General features: G+C 44.1%; 1 protein-coding gene across 5 annotated transcripts in view; it reads left to right on the top strand.

Annotated features, from left to right (window-relative positions):
- The first annotated feature begins 3,188 nt into the window (after positions 1-3,188).
- Positions 3,189-26,629, top strand: part of LOC137561290 (zona pellucida sperm-binding protein 3 receptor-like) — a 58,799-nt gene continuing 35,358 nt past the window's right edge. For 3 of the 5 annotated variants that reach the window (XM_068272572.1, XM_068272555.1, XM_068272581.1), the window contains exons 1-3: positions 3,189-3,490; positions 14,956-15,156; positions 15,454-15,636. In XM_068272572.1, coding sequence (XP_068128673.1) covers positions 3,406-3,490; positions 14,956-15,156; positions 15,454-15,636 — 469 coding nt within the window. In that variant the 5' untranslated portion in view covers positions 3,189-3,405. The remainder of the gene's footprint in view (positions 3,491-14,955; positions 15,157-15,453; positions 15,637-26,629) is intronic. The other 2 variants (XM_068272563.1, XM_068272587.1) reach the window with 2 other exon arrangements.

The following is a 26,629-nucleotide window of genomic DNA, read 5'->3' as shown; positions in this document are numbered from 1 at the left end:
GGCAACAGAGTATCAGAATGGCAAGGTACAGGATCAGAGTTCAGAAGAATAGTCAGGCAGGCAGAAGGTCATAACAGATAATCACAATCAAACTAGTACTTTAGACTATCAATAGAATCTAGCTAAGTGTAGGATTACAGCTCCAGCTGGTCCCGGCACACTTTAGGATCTGACTCAGGTCTGAGTGCTTCCATGTTGTGATCGCAACGCCAGACAACCAGCAACTGAACAGCCCGCAGTATATATACACAGCACACAGCACCTCCCTAAGTGCTGGACCAATGAGGAAGGAGCAAAGTCGTCAGCTGACCGACCAGGTCAGCTGACCTTTTTCTGGCTGCCATATAGGTTCCGCCTCTCCGCGCGCACGCACGTCATTCTGAACCTAGAGGGACTATGAGTCCCAGCCACACCAACACTGCTCTGCAATGTTTCCGCAGTCCCATGCGCGGGGTTGGTCGCACCGCTCGCAGCACATGCGGCGGCCTCCCCGCGCAGGGACAGAGTGTCAGTAACGGGGCTATGCGCGCTAACCGACGCGGCGGTTTTTCCACGTTCCGCCCTGTCCTCCAAGGAAGCAGCCGCCTCACGCTGAGTAGAGGCGGCTGCTTTTCCGCAATTCCTCACAATAATAAAAACCATCATTTAAAACTGCATTTTGTGTTCAATTATGTTATCTTTGGCTAATAGTTAACAGTTTTTGATGAGCAGAAACATTTAAGTGTGACAAACATGCAAAAGAATAAGAAATCAGGAAGGGGGCAAATAGTTTTTCACACCACAGTAGCAGGCAGGACCGCTTCTCCATCATCCTCCTCATTAACCCCACCAAGCTCAAGATCGGGTGCCTCCCTCCGTCACCACCACTACTGCTCCCCGACATAGCAGACAGGACCATATCTCCATCATCCACCTCATTAACCTCACCAAGCTCAGGATCGGGTGCCTGCCTGCGTCACCACTACTGCTGCTCCCCGACATAGCAGGTAGGACCGTATCTCCATCATCCTCCTCATTAACCCCACCAAGCTCAAGATTGGGTACCTGCCTGCGTCACCACCACTACTGCTCCCCGACATAGCAGATGGGACCCTATCTCCATCATCTTCCTCATTAACCCCACCAAGCTCAAGATCGGGTGCCTGCCTGCGTCACCACTACTGCTGTTCCCCGACATAGCAGGCAGGACTATATTTCCATCACCCTCCTCATTAACCACACCAAGCTCAAGATTGGGTACCTGCCTGCGTCACCACCACTGCTGCTCCCAGACAAAGCAGGCAAGACCATATCTCCATCATCCTCCTCATTAACTCCACCAAGCTCAAGATTGGGTGCCTGTCTGCTTCGCCACCACTTGACAAAGCAGGCAGGACCCTACCTTCATCATCATCCTCATTAACCCCACCAAGGTGGACAGGTTTTGCTGACAAGAGAGCTACATCTCATGAAGGGTCCACTAGGTATGTACATCTCCAGGGGGCTTCTGACAATTCCACACCATGCTGATGACTGAGTAGAAGGAGTAAACAAGGGGCACATTTTCCCTCTTTCCCACTCAGCAGCTTCTGGGAAACACTACTTAATGCCTCCTCCTTACCAAAGAGCTGCACCATGGTGACATACTCCTCCTCCTCCATCCAAAACATGGGGAGTGACTGCTCTTAAAGAACAGGTGTGAGGAAAAATAAAAAAACAGGATCTACTTACCTGGTTCTTCCTCCAGGCCCTTGCAGCCTATCTGTCCCTTTTTGCAGCTCCAGTGTCCTAAAATCCTCTCCTTTGCAGATGCCGACCTCGCCCGGTTGCCATCTTCTGCGCCTGCACTCAACTCGCGACCGTGCTCATGTGGCCTGGAGTGTTCTGTGCAGGCGCAGTACAGCAGAGCTGCGATGAGTGACAGATAGGCAGAACAGGGCTGGAGGAAGACCCAGGTAAGTAGATCCTGTTTTTTATTTTACCTAAAACCTGTTCAAAGAGGGGAACATCAGTGGTAGGAGCAGCTGCCAGTGAAGGAGTCATTCTGATAATGATGTTTCTCCCACTAGTGGTCTACACTTCACACAGTGTGGAGGGTACCTGTATCACCCACTCCACCCCTACCTCTGCCAGCTCCTTAGGGAGGGGCTTCCCCCATAAAAGACACAGGACCTGGTGGTGGGGCCTACTGGTATTATGTACGGCCTGAAAAGAATGTTCAGGTGGACCTGCAGATGGAGACCTCACCTGCTGGCATATAAACAAGGATCCACTACCAGCTGGCCATCCGTGACTGTGAGCTGCTCACCGCGGCCTCTGCTCGCCATTTCAACTTATTTTCAAAACAAAAAGGATAATATAGGTGGTCAACTACATTTTTAACTTTTTTCCGGACCGCAGTATAAATCTACGTCGGGCAGGGGGCGCTGCGGTTCTGACCGGACGTAAACTCTACGTCCTATTCACCGCGCGTCCTCGCCCGACACCGCCGCTCTCGCCACTTTCCACCCACTGCAATTAGCTGCCCTGCCGGCTCTATGACGGCAGAGCACTGTGAGCCGGGCAGGAGCCGTTTTCATTGGCTCCTGGCCCTGTCATTAATGTAAGCAAATCCCATTGGCTTACATTGAGTGACAGGGTCAGGAGCCAATGAAAGCGGCTCCTGACAGGCGCACAGTGCTCTGCCGTCATAGAGACGGCAGAGAGAGCAGCCTGCGGTGGGGGTAGCGACGGATTATTGCGGCGATTCATCGGGATGCGGCGTTTTAGTGTACCAGCAGCCTCTGGTCCTTAAGGGGGCAGAGGCTGCTGGTAGCGAAGTGGTTAAGGGTGAGCTATATTTCAATAAAAACAAGAAAATGAAATAACTTTTTTTTTAATGTACAACCCTCCCCCCCTCCCCCCTCCCCCCCCCCCAAAAAAGCAAAGAAACAAAAAAAACACTGCTCAAGAAACCAAAATACACAGACAGGATAAAAAAAATAAAAATAAAAATCACAAATACAATACAAAAAAAATAAATAAAAATAAACTTTCTGCCCTCTTAATTTTTCTCTCCTAACCAACTCCTAACACTCTGTCTCTCTACTCTCTGTATTTAGCATCTCTCCTCTCTCCCACTTCACAATAAACACTATGACTATGACTCACTGCTCCTATAAAGCATAAGGGTGAGATAGCTCCAAATATTGCTACATTTTTTGCTAGAGCCTCTGACTGGACTGGCTTACAAAGAAACCCGGGACTCTGAAACTGAAAGTTCATCCTTTGTCCACACTGTGCTGTGAGGAGGATTCGGACTGTCAGAGGTTTTGAGCCTGTCTGAGGTTTAACCACTAAAGAGGAAGAATTATTATTTTGCATACATTAGTCAGGGGAGCTGCTTCTGCACTGATCACTCTGCCTGCGGCTGGAGGTCCAGCTGCCATGTCTGCTCGGTGGTCTCTCCTGATGATCGCTATATGTCTGCTCTATAGACTGGGAAGCAGCAGTGTCTCTGCTCAGACTACAGGTAAGGAGAGATGTCTATTACTCATTCTGTTACTGGTGATCACTGAATATGGAACATTACAGATGATGGAGAGATTTGGTGGAATCACGAGTGTCTCTTCCAGCAGCTGCGTCCTGTGCCTGTCCTCCTCCTGTGACTGCTGGATATACAGGTGAAACTCAAAAAATTAGATTATTGTGCAATAGTCCATTTATTTCAGTATTTCAACTTAAAAGGTGAAGCTAGTATATGAGATTGGAGCCCTTTGCAGGTCTTTTGGATGAATTGTCTGATACTTTAACCACTTGACCACTGAAGGGTTTTACCCCTTTAGGACCAGTGCAATTTTCACCTGTCAGAGCTCCTCCCATTCTTTCACCAATAACTTAATCACTACTAATCACAACAACATGATCTATATCTTGTTTTTTTTTTGCCACCAATTAAGCTTTATTTGGAGGTAGATTATGCTAAGAATTATTTTATAAACGCATTTTAATTGGAATAATACGAAAAAAATTGAAAACATTAATTATTTCTCAGTTTTCGGCCATTACAGTGTTAAAATAAAACACTGGTATCCTAGGTTCAGCCCAGGGGCTGGACAGGGTGCGGTTAACCTTCTGGGTGGGTTTCTTGCACCTACTAAATATGACATTTTCCACATCTCAGCTTACGCTTCCCGCACACACATAACAACCACAGATTCATATTCCTCAGAATATGACAATTCTTAGGACATCAAACTTAAATAGGGTAACATGTTATAGCCTGAAGAAGCTGAATACCTTGGTGACTGGGTATGTCAGTGACACCAATTTAATATTAAAATATTCACCAGATCCAGACCAGCAGAATGATATAACTTTTATACCTCTCATATAAACGTTATTCCTTAAACAGGCTAAAAATCATATACTCCATGGGCTCGATTCACAAAGCGGTGCTAACCCAGTTAGCGACTTTAGGCGTGATAACCATTGCACCACGCTGGTGAAAAGCCAGTTTAGGCGTGATAAGTTTAGGCGTGATAAGTTTAGATAAGTTTAGATCGCGAGCAAAGCAGCGCCATTAAACTCTATGCGAAGTGCACCAGACTTCGCTAGCGCAATACTTTTGATCAGCTGTGCACTGCGGTGCTAACCCAGTTGGTGCTTAAACTTATCACGCCTAAACTTATCACACCTAAACTTATCATGCCTAAACTTACCACGCCTAAACTGAGTTTAGGCGTGATAAGGGGCTTTTCACCAGGGTGCTAACTGTTAGCACCGCTTTGTGAATCAAGCCTCATGTGTTCCTAAGGCTGGCTACACGGCTCCGCAGTGTTTAGAGCCCTGCTGTGTGGAAAGCTCGCTTTTGCTAGGATCACCAAATGGTATCCTTTCAAAGGGGCCTGTTCACACTTGGGTGTCACTGGCCCATGAAGGAACTTCTTTTGATCAAGTTAATTACACAAACATTAACTTCACTGGTCAACAAACATACTTCATGAAAAGAGTTCTGCTAGCAGCTGTGAAAGCCAGAGACTCCAGGCTCACAGTCTGCTGTACCTAAACATAAGATTTTGATCTGGCACGTCAACGACAATCGGTACAGCAAACCGATTGCCATGGCGTTTTCTTTTCTCACGGCTCTTCCGTGACACCTCCCAATTGCAGCAGCAATCATATACCACCAAAAGAAAAAACTCTATTAGTGAGAGGAAAAGGAGGTAACATTAATTTGGGTGCTAAGTTGTATGGCCGAGCAATAAACTGATAACCTCCTCAAGAAAAAAACATGCCCGAGTTGAACTTGTGGTATCTGCAGAGTATAGATTGCAGCGGGCATTTTAACTCACCTCCCTGGGGATCCCGACGTTGGCCGCCATTCTTTTTCCTCTCCTCCAAGGCTCTGCTTTCCCCTGGTGAGATCGCCAGCTGTCAGTATGATGACAGCCAGCAATCTCACTATAGGGTTACAGCGCCACCCAGAGGATGGAGGGAAAACTGCAGCGTTGGATCCCAGGGAGGTGAGTGAATGCTGAGCTGCTGCAGATCTCCCTAGCAACATGATTTTTTCCAGGTTTTAGGATATAAAAGAATGCACCATTGCACCGCATTTAGACAGTAAAATCTGGAAAGAATCATAACGCCGAGGGGGTTAAAGTTGTAAAATGCTGAATTGTAAAAAATGGCCTGGTCACTAGGGAAGTATTCACCACTTGTACTGGTAATGCTGTGTCTACTGCTGTTACTACTACTACTATTACTACTTGTGATAAGCTTACCTTCCAGCAGCAAATCCTGCGCCGTCTCCCACGGCGTCTTCTGTGCCGTCACCCTCGGACGGCGTCTCCGACACCGCTGCGATGGTGAGTCAAGACACGGGAGTGCGCAGTACACTTAGACGCGCGCGAGAGTCAGAGCGGCCTTTACAGGCTGAGGAGGCATGTCTGAAGGAAGACCGTCCTCCTGTGGGCTGGATTGATTCCCTCTCCCTAGGTATATTAGGCCAAGCAAGTCATTCACTTGCTAGCCTTGATACTAATCAGTTCACTGGTTCTTGGCCTAGCTAGCTGTAATTTGAGATACATTAATATGTTGTGTAAATGCACAATATATATGTACTTTAGTCACTTTAGTCAGAAAATTACTCTAATTAAAACATTACTGCAGGGGGACTCTCAAACCTGGGCATATGGGTTAAGTCCTGATCACGTACCTCTTTCTTCTGTGGAAAGTTTTTTTGATGCTATGGCTACAATATACGCTGATCTAGATATTTCAGCTACAGCTGATCGTAAGTTGCGAGACTTACGTCAGGGTAGGCATACGGTTGAAGAGTATGCGGCTGAGTTCAGAAAATGGTCTGCATCCGTCAAGTGGGGTGAGGCAGCACTCTTGGACCAGTTTCTTTTTGGCTTAGCTGACTTTGTAAATCACATGCTTGTGAACCATCCCGAACCTAAAAATTTGGAGGATGTTATCTCCCTGGCCTTAAGGGTTGACAGACGGATCAGACACAGACGTCAGAATAAAGTCTATTCCGTCTCAGGTAACCCTGGGTCAGGTAGTACATCTTCCAGTGAAGAACCCATGCAACCATGCTTCTTGCGACTTTCACCTGCAGAGAAGCTCAGAAGAAGGCAAGCAGGCCTTTGTATGTATTTTGGGGAAAAGGGTCACTTTGCACAGACCTGTTCCTCAAATGGAAAGGCTCCGGAAAACTCCAGCGCCTAGGTGAAGTTGGGGAACTTCACCTGGGCGGGCCAGTTCTTCCCCTAAAAATAAAGAAAATCCTTTTACCAGTCAGTAGAGATGGCACGAACGGTTCCCGGCGAACTTCCGGTGGTTTGCGTTAGCGGAGAACCGGGAACTTTTCCGAAAGTTCGATTCGCCCCCATAGTGCATCATTAGGGTTAACTTTGACCCTCTACATCACAGTAAGCAGGCACAATGTAGCCAATTAGGCTACACTCCCTCCTGGAGCCCCACCCCCCTTTATAAAAGGCAGGCAGAGTTAGACTTTTCACTCACTCGTGTGCCTGCAGTAATTAGTGAAGGGACAGGTGCTGCTGCAGTCAGACTCTCATAGGGAAAGCTTAGTTAGGCTCTTGTAGGCTTGTTAGCTTGCTCATTGCTGATTCTTATTGCTAAAAAAGCACCCCACAACAGCTCTTTTGAGAGCTAATCTTGTTCTTGTGATCTAATTTTTTTTGTGTGGCCCACTTTCATATACAGCCCTGTCAGTCAGTCGCAGCTGGACTTTGGCCCCTAGGTGGTAATTCCTACTATGCCACTGCCAGGCCCAGCACATTCAGTGAGTGACTACCTGTGTGTGTGACAGGCAGCTGCACATTTGTAATCCCAATCACTGCACCTGTTCACTGTTCAGTGCACCTACCTACCTACAAGAGCGCACGCATTGCTAATACCACCAGTCATTGCACTTGTTCACGGTACGTGTGTGTGTGCAGATGCACATTTGTAATACCCAGCAGCACTGCATATACCTACCTGTTGTTCAGTGCACCCACCTACTTATGTGAATGCACGCAGTGTGATATTTAATAACACCAGTCACTGTACTTGGTCACGGTACGTGTGTGTGACAGGTGCACATTTGCAATACGCCTTACTGCATATACCTACCTGTTGTTCAGTGCACCCACTTACCAACGGGAGCGCACGCAGTGTGATATTTAATACCAACAGTCACTGTACTGTTGTTCTGTCATTGAGCTACCTCAGCCCGGCGACCATATGGGCTTGAAAACCGCTATTTCCTGCACTCTCGCCATGGTGCGCACCAGTCCAGCACGGCCGCCACTGCACAAACAGCTGTTTGCGGTGCGTTACACAGTGAGTTTAGTCTGTCAGTGTGAAGCAGTACACTAATTACACTCCCTGATTGATGTATACACATGCAAGATGTTTTAAAGCACTTTAGGCCTCCAGTTTAGCATGCAATGTGATTTCTGCCCTTAAAACGCTGCTGTGCATCAAATCCTGATTTTTCCCGTGGACTTTTGGCATGTATCCCACTCATCCATGCCCCCCTCCAGGTGTTAGACCCCTTGAAACATCTTTTCCATCACTTTTCTGGCCATCATAAATGTTTCTAGTTTTCAAAGTTCGCCTCCCCATTGAAGTCTATTGCGGTTCGCAAAAGTTTGCAAGTTCGCAAACCTTTGCGGAAGTTCGCAAACCCGGTTCACAAACCGAAAATCGGAGGTTCGGGCCATCTCTACCAGTCACCATACATTGGGGCAATGATTTGTTCCAAACCGAAGCCTTTATTGATTCAGGTGCAGCAGGGAATTTTATAGATGCCACTTTTCAGCCAACCTGGGCATTCAAGCTCTCACTTTGCAGAACAAGCTGTATGTTACGGCTATCGACGATACCCCTCTGCAGACAAAGCAACCCATATCCATTACACCTGAGATTTCATTACAAGTGGGGGCTTTACATTATGAGAAAATCCAGTTGTATATGTTCAGAATGCCTTCTAGTCCTCTCGTCTTGGGGTTGCCTTGGTTGCAGAGTCATAATCCCCATATTGACTGGTGTTCAGGACAACTTACCAGTTGGTCACAACACTGTCAGGATGTATGTTTAAGGGGGATTCCTCTCCTCAGCTTACGGGTCAAACAGGTGTATTCTCAACTCAGTCAGCCGATAAATTACCACCACACAGATCTTACGATTGTCCACCTCAAGGTCACCTCTGCAACCTCACAGGCCCTGAAAAATTAGCTATGAAAGAATATATCAAAGAAAACATAGAGAAATAATTTATTAGACCATCCACGTCACCAGCCGGCGCCGGCTTTTTTTTTGTAGAAAAATAGGATGGAGGTTTGCGCCCCTGTATTGATTACAGGGGACTGAACAAAATCACCATTAAGAATAGGAACCCGCTACCCTTGATTGATTATCTATTTGCACAGGTTTCAGGAGCAAGAATTTTCTCTAAGTTAGATTTGCGAGGGTCGTACAATTTAATTAGGATTCATCAAGGAGATAAGTTGAAGACAGCCTTCAATACCCAGGATGGTCATTACGAATATTTAGTGATGCCTTTTGGCTTATGTAACGCACCAGCTGTCTTCCAGGATTTTGTAAACAATGTCTTTAGAGATGTATTAGGGAGATTTGTGGTCGTTAATTTAGATGACATCTTAATATACGCTAATTCTTTGTCTGTGCATCGGGGACATGTGAGAATTGTATTACAAAAACTGAGGGAGAACTCATTATTTGCTAAGTTTGAGAAGTGCCTATTCAAAGTCATACAGGTTCCTTTCCTAGGCTATGTCATTTCCGATACTGGCCTGTCTATGGATGAAAAGAATTTATCAGCAGTTCAGGATTGGCCACCACCCAAAGGCCTCAAGGCCATCCAACAATTCATAGGGTTTGCTAATTACTACCGCAGGTTTATTAAAAACTTCTCCTCTTTGGTTGCCCCTTTGACCGATTTAACCAAAAAGGATGCAGATCCGGTCAATTGGTCACCCCAGGCTTATAAGGCATTCTCTGATCTCATGAATGCTTTTTTTAGCTCGGCTCCTGTTCTCACCCATGCTGACGTAATTTACCTTTTATAGTTGAGGTGGATGCTTCTGATCTAGGGGTAGGGCTGTGCTTTCACAGTTTTCCGGACGTCCAGAAAGGTTGCATCCTTGTGCCTTCTTTTCTAAGAAGTTTTCCTCTGCTGAAAGTCATGACGTAGGCAACCATGAACTCTTAGCAATAAATATGGCTTTTGAGGAGTGGAGGCACTGGCTGGAGGGAGCGGTTCATCCTATAACAGACACTAGAATATATTGAGGGGGCTAAAAGGCTTAACCCCAGACAAGCTCGATGGGCACTGTTCTTTTCCTGTTTTAATTTTGTGATAACGTATAAACCCGGGTCTAAAAATGTTAAGGCTGACGCCTTAAGAAGAACATTCAAACCTGAGACATTCCAGGGTGCAGCCCCAAAAAGTATTGTGCCCGCACAATGTGTTCTGGCCGCCACTCACACCCAGGAGTTTCCTGATTTATATGACTCCTTACAGTCATTTCAACAAGATAGTCCTCCTGGGAAACCCCCTAATGTAGATTATGTGCCTTTGCATCTTCAACTCCAGATACTACAGGTTTTTCATGAGTCTAAACTAGCAGGGCAGCCAGGTGAAACCCAAACTTTGGAACTCATGTCCCGGCACATATGGTGACCTTCTATTGGTAAGGATTGCAAGGTATTCGTGGCAGCTTGCGCAACCTGTGCCAGGAATAAGGTGTTTCGGGTTGCTCCCCGAGGCCATCCTATGCATTTGCCCATTCCATTGAGACCTTGGTCTCACCTCTCAATGGATTTTGTCGTGGATTTACCTTCCTCGGGAGGTAAAAGAGTTATTTGGGTCATAGTTGACCGGTTCAGTAAAATGGCACATTTCGTACCTCTCCCTGGGTTACCCTCAGCTCAGGAACTGGCTAAGTTATTTATTAAACATATTTTACGCCTGCATGGCATTCCTGAAAATATAGTGTCGGACAGGGTGGTCCAGTTTGTGTCACGCTTTTGGCGTGCTTTCAGTAATATCTTGGGCATCAAACTCTCTTTTTCTTCCGGGTTTCACCCAGAAACCAACGGGCAAACAGAGAGAACTAACCAGTCCCTGGAACAGTATCTCCGCTGTTTTGTATCAGACTGTCAAAAGTCATGATTGGATTATTTACCATTTGCTGAATTTGCCTTTAATAACCTCCCCAGTTCATCTACCAAATTGTCACCGTTTTGAATTGTCACCGGTCAAAACCCTAAGTTTACCTTTTTTCCATCATCTCTTTCTCCTTTTCCAGCTTTGGAGAAGTGGAGTACTCGTATTCAACAGATTTGGCCTCAGGTCCAGCAGAACCTACGGAATGCAGTGTCTCAACAGAAAAAATATGCTGATGCTCGACGTTCACCTGAATTTAAATTTTCCCCGGGGGATCTAGTATGGGTTTCTACCCGAAACATCCCTTTACGCCAACCCTCTGTGAAGTTGGGGCCTCAATTTATTGGTCCCTATCCTATTCAGGAGAAGATTAATGATGTGGTATACAGGGTGACAATTGCCTCCAGGGATGAGCAGAAACTACGCCAGTGCGAATTTATGCATCGTAGTTTGCATCTACGCATCGTAGGTGAAGTTTCAAATCTACGCTTACGAATGTACACGTAGCGAAGTACCGCTACGTGTAGATTACGCCCACTATGCGTAGGTAATATGTGTATTGCATAGTGAACTATGAATACGTTACTCGCGTCTAATTTTACGTGTGTGATTGTATGCTTACAGATTTACGCGTTGGAAAGGGGAATGTACGCATAGAAGAGTTACCGGTATAAGCATTTAAAGAGGAAATAATGCGTACATTTTTCTGCATGCGAGCATAAGCATCCGCATATACTACGCTTCGCACTATGCGTACTTGCGTATTTTAACGCGTAGTCTACGAAATGCATACAAAGCGAACATTTGATTTTGTAGCTGTAGTTTGGCGAAGTGTAATTGCGTAAAACTACGCATAGTTCCAGCATAGCAAAGTTTACTGACTACGACCATCCCTGGCTGCCTCAGTCGATTAAAGGGAACCAGAGGCCAGAGAAAAAAGATTTTATACATACCTGGGGCTTCTTCCAGCCCCATACGCACGGATCGCTCCCACGCCGCCGTCCTCTGCTGCCTGGATCCGCCGGTACCGGGTCCCGTCATGGTCGCCAGTCGGCCGGCGGACACGGCCAATTCTCCGCATCACAGGGGGCTCCCTCCATACATGTACGCATGAGGCTGCCTACTGCGCAGCCACATGCGTACGGGTATGGAGGGAGCCCCTGTGATGCGGACAATTGGCCGCGTCCGCCGGAAGTGACAGGACCCGGTACCGCCGATCCAGGAAGCGGAGGATGGTGGCGTGGGAGCGATGCAGGCTTATGGGGCTGGAAGAAGCCCCAGGTATGTACAAAAGCTTTTTTTTTCCCCTCTACGTTCCTCTCTGGTTCCCTTATAGGGAGTCAATTCTTTTCATGTCTCTCTTTAAAAGCCAGCAGTTACCACAATTTCATCCTCAGCTCCTCCTCTGCCAGTCGAGGTGGATGGTGAACCCGAATATGAAATTGAGAGAATTCTGGACTCCAGGAAAGTTTGTGGTTCCTTACAATATTTGGTGGATTGGAAGGGATATGGGCCGGAGGAAAGGTGTTGGGTTCCTGCCTGTTAAATTCATGCTGATCAGTAAATTCATGATTTTCATCTGGAATTTCCTAATCAGGACGCGCATGTTCGCAGTGCGCATAGACGCACGCGCGCAAGTCAGAGCGGCCTTTACAGGCTGAGGAGGCATGTCTGAAAGAAGTCCGTCCTCCTGTGGGCTGGATTGATTCCCTCCCCCTAGGTATATTAGGTCAAGCAAGTCATTCACTCGCTGGCCTTGATACTAATCAGTTCGCTGGTTCTTGGCCTAGCTAGCTGTAATTTGAGATACATTAATATGTTGTGTAGATGCACAATATATACAGTGGGTTGCAAAAGTATTCAGCCCCCTTGAAGTTTTCCACATTTTGTCACATTACTGCCACAAACATGCATCAATTTTATTGGAATTCCACGTGAAAGACCAACACAAAGTGATGTACATGTGAGAAGTGGATCGAAAATCATACATCATTCCAAACATTTTTTACAAATAAATAACTGCAAAGTGGTGAGTGTGTAATTATTCGGCCCCCTGAGTCAATACTTTGTAGAACCACCTTTTGCTGCAATTACAGCTGCCAGTCTTTTAGGGTATGTCTCTACCAGCTTTGCACATCTAGAGACTGAAATCCTTGCCCATTCTTCTCTGCAAAACAGCTCCAGCTCAGTCAGATTAGATGGATAGCATTTGAGAACAGCAGTTTTTTAGATCTTGCCACAGATTCTCGATTGGATTTAGATCTGGACTTTGACTGGGCCATTCTAACACATAGATATGTTTTGTTTTAAACCATTCCATTGTTGCCCTGGATTTATGTTTAGGGTCATTGTCCTGCTGGAAGGTGAACCTCCGCCCCAGTCTCAAGTCTTTTGCAGTCTCCAAGAGGTTTTCTTCTAAGATTGCCCTGTATTTGGCTCCATCCATCTTCTCATCAACTCTGACCAGCTTCCCTGTCCCTGCTGAAGAGATGCACCCCCCGAGCATGATGCTGCCACCACCATATTTGACAGTGGGGATGGTGTGTTCAGAGTGATGTGCAGTGTTAGTTTTCTGCCACACATAGCGATTTGCATTTTGGCCAAAAAGTTCCATTTTGGTCTCATCTGACCAGAGCACCTTCTTCCACATGGTTGCTGTGTCCCCCACATGGCTTGTGGCAAACTGCAAACGGGACTTCTTATGCTTTCTGTTAACAATGCCTTACTTCTTGCCACTCTTCCATAAAGGCCAACTTTGTACAGTGCATGACTAATAGTTGTCCTATGGACAGAGTCTCCCACCTGAGCTATAGATCTCTACAGCTCGTCCAGAGTCACCATGGGCCTCTTGACTGCATTTCTGATCAGCGCTCTCCTTGTTCGGCCTGTGAGTTTAGGTGGATGGCCTTGTCTTGGTAGGTGTACAGTTGTACCATACTCCTTCCATTTCTGAATGATCGCTTGAACAGTGCGCTGTGGGATGTTCAAGGCTTTGGAAATCTTTTTGTAGCCTAAGCCTGCTTTAAATTTCTCAATAACTTGATCCCTGACCTGTCTGGTGTGTTCTTTGGACTTCATGGTGTTGTTGCTCCCAATATTCTCTTAGACAACCTCTGAGGCCCTCACAGAGCAGCTGTATTTGTACTGACATTAGATTACACACAGGTGCACTCTATTTAGTCATTAGCACTCATCAGGCAATGTCTATGGGTAACTGACTGCACTCAGATCAAAGGGGGCTGAATAATTACGCACACACCACTTTGCAGTTATTTATTTGTAAAAAATGTTTGGAATCATGTATGTTTTTCGTTCCACTTCTCACATGTGCACCACTTTGTATTTAGTTTTTCATGTGGAATTCCAATAAAATGTATTCATGTTTGTGGCAGTAATGTGACAAAATGTGGAAAACTTCAAGGGGGCCGAATACTTTTGCAAGCCACTGTATGTACTCTAGTCAGTCAGTCTTGTACTTGTAGTTATATATCTTGTAATTTATTCGTAATATTCTAGTAATAGTGTTGAAGTAACATCTATTGTATATTTATCTGTGTACCGACCTTTTGCCTGCCTCTTTACCTCTGCAATATGATCCTTCTGTACCTCTGCCATCTGATACACGTGTTCGACTTGGCCTGTCCCTGACTTCGTTATTGCCTGATCCTTACAATACGACTGACATCTGATTTATGTGTATGACTCTGCTTGTTTATTGACTACGATTCTGTTCAGCTACTCTGTACCTCAATATCTCTGACTTGTGCATGACTTCGGCTTGGACCTGACTAATCTTGTATTGTACTAATTACGTTACCTGTTCACGCTCCAGCATGATATTATTACTACTGCAGAGTTGGAATGTGATGGCTACATTTTCAGGCTGCATACATTTACATATGGAGTTAATACAAATCTGCAACAAATTGGAACGGTTTGCATTTCTATGACTATCCCTAATTATTACTATTAATACTACTACTCATATTATTGCTTATACTACTACTGCTACTAATACGTATTACCTCTGCCCCTACTACTACCCCTACTGCTCCTCCTCCTCATCCGTTTAGTTGACTGACTCTTCATGACCCAGACATGTCTGTCATTGTGTGACCAGAGTATCTGAGTTTTAGTAGTATGAACTCCTCTCAGTAGCTTTCTCAACACCCCGCAGTTCTATGCATCGACTTTATAGTGCAACTTCACAGCCATATGATACTGATGGGCATGGCTTTAACTATCCTGATCTTCGTTGGTAAACATCTATATACCTTTGTGTATTTAAGTCACAGGCGGCTGTCAGAGACCCTTCATAGAGAACAGTGTGACCGATGATATGGAGTATTATGATATGGAGTATTATGACATAAATGAGGAGGTCACAGTTTGGTGTAACATCGGATATTACCCGCTATCTCAGACAACGACGTGTGTGACTAATAAGCGTGGTGACAGACATGAGTGGTACCCAGCGGTTACCTGCACAGGTGAGCACACACAGATTTACCTGTATAGTTATCACATCTCCAAAGAATACAGAAACCTGGAATCTTTGAATGCTATTTATATTATATATCATATTCTATATTGATAAGTCAATGAAGCTCATATTCACAGAGACATATACTAATACTCTCATCAGATTGTGAGTCCCGCTGAGGGAGAGTCTCTGCTATGAACTGTTCAGTGTAAAGAGCTGCATAAACTGTAAGACCTGTGCATTATTAATAATAATAATAATAATAATAATAATAATAATGTATGTTAGTGTATTTATGTCACAGCCGGCTGTCAGAGACCCTCCATAGGGAACATGCTCAGTGTAACCGGTGATAAGGAGTATTATACCGCAGATGAGTGGGTCACAGTTTGGTGTAACACCGGATATTACCCGACATCTCAGAGAACGAGGTGTATGAAGTGGGGTGATGACAGACCTAACTGGTATCCAGCTGTTATCTGCAGAGGTGAGAAAACCGAGACATATAATGATTTAACCACAAATCCAGCTCCCAGGGCAGAACTCACTCCATCTGGGTTCATTCATAGTGTCCAGATGCCCTACAGCGATTTTTCCTTCCCTTCATTTATGGACTACCTCCTTTGTTCCTAAATAAGGGTCCAGGGATTCATTGGCTCTACTTTCAGTACACCCATGAGCTCATTACAGGATTATGGAAGTGTCCATCTACTACAGTGAGATGTTGGCCACCGATGAAGTGGCATCTTCAGCTCATTACAGGGTTATGGAAGTGTCCATCTACTACAGTGAGATGTTGGCCACCGATGAAGTGGCATCTTCAGCTCATTACAGGGTTATGGAAGTGTCCATCTAATACACCGAGATGTTGGCCGCTGATGAAGTGGCATCTTCAGCTCATTACAGGGTTATGGAAGTGTCCATCTAATACACCGAGATGTTGGCCGCTGATGAAGTGGCATCTTGAGCTCAATACAGGACTGTGGAAGTGTCCATCTACTACAGTGAGATGTTGGCCACCGATGAAGTGACATCTTGAGCTCATCACAGTATTATGGAAGATACATAAAAATACAGACACTGGCACCTACAGTATTACAGAAATGGTAGAGAATATATAATTTACATTGATATTGCTATAGTGGTTAACAAAAATGTACAGCATTTTACAAGAAACAAAAGGGGAGAGCTCTGCCCTTGCAAACTTACAATCTAAATATATCCCAGATTATGAGGCACCACCTACCTGTAACATAGATTAGATGTTATGACACATCCCTGACTTTCCTTCATACTTCTTCCAGGAATGACTCTGAATCACTGCAGCCAGAGGCAGAAATTCAGTATCCCCAAAAAGCTAATCACAGAGATAGATTTTGTAATAGACTGTAATGGAGAGCATAGACATTCAATAATATGCACATCTCCCTCGACTCATGGAGGGCATTATATCTGGCCAAGTGAAGCCTTCATCTGATGGTTAATTCACCAGCTTGGTAGTTTAGCAAGGACTGTGACTCTAAGACACCACAACAGTGTTTTGCAGTTCAAAAAAGAGTTTAAATCTTTATTTGCACAAAATACAGATACATTCTTTATTGAAAGTAATTGAAACACTTCAATCTTTATGAAGCTGTCAAATGTGGTCATAAAACATGGACAATCCTTATCTTCATTAGAGATGGACCGAACTGTTCTGAAGTGTACAGTCCCTGGGGAATGTCCTAGGGGTCACTTCCGTGTGGTCGGCAGCTTCCGCATTAATGCGCAGACGCTCTCCCGGCGGTCTCACGTCCTCCTGCAGCCAGGAATGCTCTGCGTGACATCATGCGCTTGCAGAGAGTGTGCCTGGCTGGGGGTGCTAGATTGAGGCCACACTGCCACCGGGAAAGCATCTGTGCAGTAATGCGGAAGCTGCCAAACACGGAAGTGACCCTGAGGTCATTCCCCAGGGCTTCAGAACAGTTCAGTCCATCTCTAATCTTCATGTGTTCAATAGTGTTTACAAAATCTGACATGGAGTTGTAAAATGACTTTTTTAGGCAACAGCACTAGTTTGTTTCAGGTGTATGCCCTTCATCAGGCCTTAAAGAGGAACTCCAATAAAAATAACGTAATGAACAAAAGTGCTTCATTTTCACAATAATTAAGTATAAATGACTTAGTCAGTGTCTTCCCACTGAAAAATCTTTCCTCTTCTTGATTTACATTCTCATATTTATCACATGGTGACAATTCTACTGCTGGCAGATGATGTCAGTGGAAGCAGCTGCCGCTTGCTTTTTTGACAGTTGGAAACAGCTGTTATTTCCCACAATGCAACAAGGCTCCCACAGTGTGATGTCAGTACCATGGTCCTGACATCACACTGTGGGCGGGGTTTCACCACAATATCAGCCAATACAGAGCCCCCTGATGATGCGTTTGAGAAAAGATAAGGTTTTCTAATGGGAAAGGGGGTATCAGCTACTGACTAGGATGAAGTTCAATTCTTGGTCACGGTTTCTCTTTAGGTATAAAAAAAGATTTTTATTTCTAAAAATGAAAGAAACATGAATAAGAATTAAAACATACATTATTTCAAAAATCAAATAACCAGAACCCAGGAAAGAAAATAAAAAAATGAAGATGGTAGGCAAAAAAAAAATGGTAAAACACAATCCAGTAATTGTAAAAAACAAAAAGAAAAGTAGTTCCCTAAAGACCGCACCACTCAATTGAATAATCAATAAATTTTATTCAGTATACAAAATTAAAATTAAAAACACTAAAAACAGTAGATCATGGGGCACATGATAATATTGATAAATAAACAAAATAATTCATATAGCCACAAAGCCTGCAAACAACTCCTAAATAAATACACAAGTGTGAACTGACGGAGTATGACAATATATATAGCAGAGATCAAAGATCCCTTAGCAAGCTGTCAGCCAAGCATGTGTAAAAAGTGCAACAATAAGTAAAGTGCATAGTGCAAAAAACGAGGATGAGATAAGAGTTCCACCCATCCAAAAAAGATATAGGCCGTCGCGATTCTAGGCAGTACTAGGCAGATTCTAGGCACTGCTGTGGCAGCGAATCGCGACGGCGTCCGTGGGGCACCCCATTCCCTTGCCTGACATTCCGAGATACTGGTAAGCTCCAAGCCCTGTCTATTTTTCACACTACTTAGCACTGTGTTGCTCTTTACCTGCTTCTCACTATTTTGCATATCTGCTCATATCCTTTTCACATTTGCCTATATCTTTTTTGGATGGGTGGAACTCTTATCTCATCCTCGTTTTTTGCACTATGCACTTTACTTATTGTTGCACTTTTTACACATGCTTGGCTGACAGCTTGCTAAGGGATCTTTGATCTCTGCTATATATATTGTCATACTCCGTCAGTTCACACTTGTGTATTTATTTAGGAGTTGGTTGCAGGCTTTGTGGCTATATGAATTATTTTGTTTATTTATCAATATTATCATGTGCCCCATGATCTACTGTTTTTAGTGTTTTTAATTTTAATTTTGTATACTGAATAAAATTTATTGATTATTCAATTGAGTGGTGCGGTCTTTAGGGAACTACTTTTCTTTTTGTTTTTTACAATTGATATACGTTTGGTTCCTTTCTGCACGCTCTGCTAATTACCCATATTCATGGTAGAGTGGATGGTGCTTGCCCGATTTGTGTGTGTTTATTCACAATCCAGTAATTATCTGGATTCGGTATAGTAAGTACATGTGTAACGAGTGCAGCTGCGGCGGACTGCACCGCCGCCGCAGCTGCCTCCGTGCCCCTGGCTGCTCCGTCCGTCCCGGTGTTTTGCACGCCGAGGACGGAAGTGTCTTGTGCCCATAGGGTCGCAGTCTTGCGCGGGCGCGCGCACAGACAGGACCTTTATGCATGGAAGAGGCACGTCAGCTGACCTGCCGGTCGGCTGACGTCAGAAGTGACTCCCGCGGCTCGGATTGCCGGATACAGAGGTGGGAGTGGCTGGGAGTCACCCTCTGCTTCTTAAAGGGGAACTTCAGCCTAAACAAACATACTGTCATCAAGTTACATTAGTTATGTTAATTAGAATAGATAGGTAATACAATCTCTTACCTACCCCGTTTTAAAAGAACAGGCAAATGTTTGTGATTCATGGGGGCTGCCATCTTTGTCATGGGGGCAGCCATCTTTTTGGTTGAAAGGAGGGGACAGAGCAGGAGACACAGTTCCAACTGTCCTGTGTCCTGATTACCCCTCCCAGCTGCACATGCTAGGCTTCAAATGTCAAATTCAAAATGTAAAAAAAAAAAAAATTGCACCAAAACAGCAGAACGAGAACAACAAAATCAGAAATCCCATCATGCTTTGCACAGCATCAGGGGAAAAAAGCCCGGGCAGTTTTCTTCCGTGCAGCTAAAAATGAGTCTTGTATAAGAGAAACAAAGTTCTGATCCTGTGAAACTGTTAAAGAAACACCAAGCCTTTTCAGTGCTGCTGAGTAGATTTTTAGTCCGGAGGTTCACTTTAAGCCTTCGGGCTTCATTCAATCCCTGTCTGCTGTCGTGAATACTAACGTGTTAGACCTTAGACTAGATCCCAGGTGTTGAAACCAAGGACTTCACACCTAGACTAGGATTGTGTTATTTTGTTATTGACTATCTGTGTATGACTCTGGCTATACTCTGACTCTGATCTCGCTTACTGATTCTGTACTTCCGCCTATCTGCCTTAAAGTTGCTGAACCTCTGCCTGATTATCGACTACTCTTCTGCCTTACGATTTCTGTACTGATACTTACCTCTCTGTTGCCGAGCCTTGCCTGTCTGACCATTCTACTCACCAGTGGGCCCTCGCCACTAGTGAGGTGTGCTATATACCCACCAGCTCCTCTGGTGCGGTATCGCTATTCTTCCTTAAAGTGACTAATAGTACCTTACCAGCTCCACTGGTAAGGTCTAGCTAAACTATACAGTCACGAGCTCTGCTAATTAGTTTGTCACTTAAACTGATAGTGCCTTACCAGCTCCTCTGGTAAGGTTTCTGCCAAACTATACAGTTGCTGTGACCGATGGTACCTTACCAGCTCCTCTAGTAAGGTCTGACCTATTTATAAGGTATCTGTAACTGATAGTTCTTTGCTAGTTCAACTGGCCTAGCCAATCTATACAGTTACCGTACCTGTTAGTACGTTCCCAGAACCCCCGTAGGTCTGGCCGTATTTAGCAGTGCCTTTCAGCTAGTGCCAGCCAGCACCTCTGAAGGGGCCTAGCCTTGTTGGTTTCTGAGGCTCATCAGCTCCACTGATGAGCACTCGTTATTTATTCATTATTCTCACCAGCTCCACTGGTGAGGTGTTGCTTAGTGACTGATAGCACCTTCCCAGCTCCTCTGAAAGGTTTAGCCAAAACTATCCGAGTCACTTGTATTACCTTTCCAGCTCCACTGGAAAGGTCTAGCGTAGCTTCTCTTGCTACCTGATTAACTAGTTCCTTGCCAGCTCCTCTAATAAGGACTAGTCAGTCTATTTCTGTACTCTCTGTTGGTACCCTTCCCAGCTCCACTGGGGAGGTTTGGTCTAATCTATTCAGTCGGTGTACAGATAGTACCTTAACAGCTCCTCTGGTAAGGTCTCGCAAAACTATTAAAGTTACGGTTGCACCAAGCACTACACACTCAGCTCCTTGTGCTGCTATACTAGTATTATTGGTGATTCTGCAGATCACACATGGTCAAGTATAGCGTCTGTATTATTGGTGATTCTGCAGATCACCAAATAATCAGACATCTGAGTTGCGACACCCAACCGTTACAACATGATAAAAAGTAAACATACATTGAGAAGATATATAGCAGTCTGGATAGAAAGGCAGACCATCCAAGAAAGCCACCCAAAAAGTGTAGAAGACTAGAGGACACACATATAGCTCAATAGATATAACCACATGAAAGATATGCATGCATAACTTTTACGTTTTTACAGTATATCTATTGAGCTATATGTGTGTCCTCTAGTCTCTGTCTTTTACTAATAATTTCATTTTTTTTGCTGGGTCCTGGTTATTTGATTTATGAAATATTACATATTGTGATTCTTGTTCATGTTTCTTGTTAAATATGTTTTTATTAAAGATTTTCAGCATATAAAACAGAGAGAACATTGGTATTGGCAAGTATGTCAGACATGAGCAATAGCATACAGATTAACCATTTCAGCCCGCAGGTATTTTTCACCTTATGCATCAGAGCAATTTTCACCTCTCATTCATTCGCCAGTAACTTTATCACTAATTATCACAATTAATTGATCTATATCTTGTTTTTTCCGCCACCAATTAGGCTTTCTTTGGGTGATACATTTTGCTAAGAATTTTTTTTTTTCTAAATGCATTTTCACAGGAATATTAGGAAAAAAAATGCGTTATTTCTCAGTTTTCGTCCATTATAGCTTTAAAATAATACATGCTACCATGATTAAAACCTATGTATTTTATTTGTCCACTTGTCCCCGTTATTACACCATTTAATCACTTTACCCCCACGCATACGGATTTCTCTGTCCCTTTTTCCATCCTTTCACCCCCAGGGACGGAGAAATTCGTACTTTCTGTGCTCCCGCCGCTGCCCGCGCTCCCGCTCACTCTAGCGCGTACTCCCGCTGGTAAACACGCCGCCGGCCGCTCGCCCTGAGATCAATGAATGGGAAAATCCATTCCCGTTCGTTGATCTAAGCCCCGCAATGATCCGCTGCTTCTCCGATAAGCAGCACGATCATTGTGAAGAAAAAAAACTTTCTCAGCCTCCTAGTACTTCCTGCAAGCGTCCGGAAGGAAACAAAAAGTTACTGTTGCCATCTTGTGGCCAAATAGTAAAACTACACCCTAAAGCATTTTTTACATACAAATAAATTAGTTTTACACAAAAAATTAACTCCTTACCTCCCACACTCCCCAATTTATTTTATTTTTGTAATAAAAAAAAAATTACAATTAAAAAAATACATAAATAGTTACCTTAGGGACTGAAATTTTTAAATATTTATGTCAAGAGGGTATATTACTTTATAAACTATGGGCTTGTAATTAGGGATGGACGCAAAACTGAAAAAAATGCACCTTTATTTCCAATTAAAATATTGGCGCCAAACATTGTGATAGGGACATAATTTAAACGGTTTTGTAACCGGGACAAATGGGCAAATACATTTCATGGGTTTTAATTACAGTAGCATGCATTATTTAAAAACTATAAAGGCCGAAAACTGAAAAATAATACATTTTTTCCCACATTTTTTCCTATTTTCCCATTAAAACACATTTAGAATAAAATAATTCTTGGCATAATGTCCCACCTAAAGAAAGCCTAATTGTTGGCGAAAAAAACAAGATATAGTTCATTTCATTGTGATAAGTAATGATAAAGTTATAGACGAATGAATGGAAGGAGCGCTGAAAGGTGAAAATTGCTCTGGTGGTCAAGGGGTAAAACCCCTCAGTTGGGAAGTGGTTAAATTATGTCCCTATCACAAAGTATGGCACCAATATTTTTGGGGGAAATAAAGGTGCATTTTTTTCAGTTTTGCATCCATCACTATTCACAAGCTTATAATTTAAATTTTTTTTGTAATTTACCCTCGTCACATGCATATTAAAAAAGTTCAGACCCTTAGGTAACTATGTTTTGTTTTTGTTTTTTTAATTGTATTTTTTTTATAAAAAAAATGTATTTGGGTAATTTTTGGTGTGGGAGGTAAACAGTTAATTTTAAATGTAATTGTAACAAATAGTAATAAGGCAGCCACGGCGAACAGTGCCACCACCGCGGCTGCCTCTGCCTCCCTGCCTGATTGTGTTCCCGCTCCTCGGGCATCTTGTGCTCTGAGGACGGGCATCTCTGCTGCTCACAAGGTCGAGTTAGCGCGTGCGCGCGCTCACCATCGCAACCTTTATGCGGTCAAGAGGCGTATCAGCTGACCTACGGGTCGGCTGACATCAGAGGTCGCATTCGCCGGCTCTGATTGGCTGGCGTCCGGGGGGGGGGGGGGGGCTTCCCTCAGGTTCTCTTCAGCCTCTTAACCCCAGAGGCTTTACTCGCAACTTGTCTGCGGTTGCGAATACTTTGTGTTAGCGCTCAGACCTTCGATAGCTTAACTTATATTAATGAAGACTGTATTGTATTATCTGTGTATGACTCTGGCTCGTTCTGACTACTCTTCCACTCAGTAATTCTGTACCTTTGCCCTTCTGATCTTGCTGCCGACTCTGCCTGTTTACCGCTTTCTCTCTGCCTGCTTATTCTGTACTGTATTCGCCTGTCTGTTGCCAACTCAATTAGTCTGACCACTCTACTCACCAGTGAGCCCTCGTTACTGGTGAGGTGCTCGCTGTTCTGATAGTGCCCACCAGCTCCTCTGGTGAGGTATATCCAAATCTGTCAGTACTTATTGTTGCACCAAGCACTTCCTGTACATTGAAGCTATCTACCTGTTTTACTGTACCTGCATTATTGGTGATTCTGCAGATTACCACATAATCAGGAGTAGATTCTGTATTATTGGTGATACTGCAGATCACCAAATAATCAAAACTCTGTTACTTGTTGACACCCATTGTTACATAACAGCAGACCAATATGGTAATGGAAGCACTGTGTAGCCGGGTCGAGGTATTGACTGCGGCAGTGAACGAGTTGACCAACACTGTCAATACCCAGCAGACTCAGATCAATCAGCTGACTGAGACTGTACGTGACCTCCAGACTCCAGCTGCACCAGTGCAATCCCCTGCAGTCATTGAGCCTAGGATGCCTCTCCCTGAAAAGTTTTCAGGGCATAAGTCAGACTTAAAGTAACCTTCACAGCACCTGAAATCCTAAATGAACAACAGAGTACCCTCTATATGAGGGGACTGTTAATAAAACTTAACTTTTAATAATGATTTATAAAATTCACTAATTAACTGCTTTCATACCAAATACATACTCTGTGTAAATAACTGAGCTAGGGGTTCATTATAAGTACAACAATGTGATTGCAATCACACCCCTTCAGCTCAGCGATATCATAAAGTATATTACACAATACCCCCCACCAAAAATAAACCCAACATGTTTCACTTCTAAAATGAAGCTTTTTCAAGGGAAAACATAATGTGCTTTAAGTGCAATAGTGCTAGGGTGTAAAATATAAGGTAATAGTAAAATAACAAAGAGCTAGTGAGCGTGTCCGCTCATGATAGCAGTCATAGCTATCATGAGTGGACACGCTCACTAGCTCTTTGTTATTTTACTATTACCTTGTATTTTACACCCTAGCACTATTGCACTTAAAGCACATTATGTTTTCCCTTGAAAAAGCTTCATTTTAGAAGTGAAACATGTTGGGTTTATTTTTGGTGGGGGGTATTGTGTAATATACTTTATGATATCGCTGAGCTGAAGGGGTGTGATTGCAATCACATTGTTGTACTTATAATGAACCCCTAGCTCAGTATGTATTTGGTATGAAAGCAGTTAATTAGTGAATTTTATAAATCATTATTAAAAGTTAAGTTTTATTAACAGTCCCCTCATATAGAGGGTACTCTGTTGTTCATAAGTCAGACTTCCAGAATTTCAGAAACCGATGTCTCTCATATTTTGAGATGAGACCGGTTTCGTCAGGTTCTGAGAGCCAAAAAATAACTTTTATTAAAACGTTATTTTTCAGGGGACTCTCAGACATGGGCTTACAGTCTTCCCAGTGGTCACGAGGCTTTGACGTCAGTACAGGAATTCTTTAAAACCATGGCGATAATCTATGACGATCCAGATAGTGCAGTCACTGCTGAGAGGAAACTTAAAGCGGAATATAACCCTGCATTTCAACTTTGCTCTAAAACATTATTTACAGCATATTTGTAACGATCGGTGTAACACAGAGAGGATCTGATTATCGGTGATCTGCAGTATCACCGAGAATACAGATATATACCCGATTATTGATGATCTGCAGTATCACCGATAATCAGATATATCTTTAACCTCTGGACACCTGAGTAATAGGAGTGTTTGGTGCAACAGTAATACTTTGAGGAGAGCACCCGTCTCGAGGGTGCCAGGCAGTAAGAGATACTGCCAAAGAACAAGCTCCTTCCAATGGCCTGAGGCTCCCCAAGGGGAGGAGTCAGGCTGAGAGTGGGAAGGACCAGAGTGTGAGTGACACCAATGGTGGAGTGTCACTGACAGATCTGTGAACTATCTCTAAACAGAGGAGATAGTTCTCAAGGTCGGACAAGCCAGGTCGGCAACACACAGACAGATGAGATACAGAGGAAAGAGACTGATTTAGAGTCCTAAGGCAAGCAAGGTTTGGCAACGGAGTATCAGATATAGCGAAGTACCAAATCAGAGATCAGAAGAGAGGTCAGGAAAGCAGAAGGTCATAACAAATAATCAATAATGTCTAGTCTATAGGTGTGAGCTCCTAGGTCAACACCCTGGAACTAGTCTGAAGTATAACAGGATGGTAAAGCTAATTCCTAGTCTTGGGTGTGAGCTCCGTAGTCATCAACACCCTGGAACAAGTCTGAAGTATAACAGAATGGTAAAGCTAATTCCTAGTCTTGGGTGTGAGCTCCGTAGTCATCAACACCCTGGAACTAGTCTGAAGTATAACACAGATGATACACAGTATTCCTAGTCTTGGGTGTGAGCTCCGTAATCATCTACACCCTGGAACTAGTCTGATGTATAACAGAATGATAACACAGATTCCTAATCTTTGGGTGTGAGGTCCTTGATCATCAACACCCTGGAGCTAGTCTGAAGTATAACAGAGATAATACAGATTCTGACAATATGGTCTGAGTGCTTCCACGTAGTGATTGCAATGGCAGACAACCAGAGAATGACCAGCACCCAGTATATATAGCAAAGCGCCCTCCAGCGCCTCCCCTAAGTGCTGGACCAATGGGAAGTGGTTGAACCGTCAGCTGACCGGCCTGGTCAGCTGACTCCCTTCTGGCTGTCATATAAGTTCTGCCTCTCAGCGCGCGCGTCCTTCTGAACCTGTGTGGACTATCAGTCCCAGCCACACCAGACATGTGTTGTAAAGCACCCGCCGCGCTGGACGCGGGATCCGCCGCACCGCTATCAAGGCATGCGGCGGTTTCTCCGCGTTTGGCCATACTACTAGATGTAGACCTACGAGTGCCAACCGCCGCGTTAGACGCAGAATCAGCCGCCTTGTTCTGAGTACATGCGGTGGCTTTTCCGCGTTTTCTCACAATACTATATGCAAAAAGCATATTTTTTTTACTAGACCAGCATTGGAAGGGTTAAACACAGAGGTTTAAAGTTCCGTGGAGAGATATGCAGAAGTTCAGATTGTTACATTCTATTTAGTTATATGTATCTATTGAGAAATGTTACACACTCTTTGGCTGTCCTCCAACTCCTTCTCAGTCAGAGAGATGAGTCACATTCAACACTTAGATACATTTATGTAAACAAAATGTATCT

This window comes from Hyperolius riggenbachi, chromosome 1, assembly GCF_040937935.1.
Source record: "Hyperolius riggenbachi isolate aHypRig1 chromosome 1, aHypRig1.pri, whole genome shotgun sequence".
Lineage (NCBI taxonomy): Eukaryota > Metazoa > Chordata > Amphibia > Anura > Hyperoliidae > Hyperolius > Hyperolius riggenbachi.
Note: the sequence above shows the minus strand (reverse complement) of the source record. Positions and strands in the feature narration are given on the sequence as shown.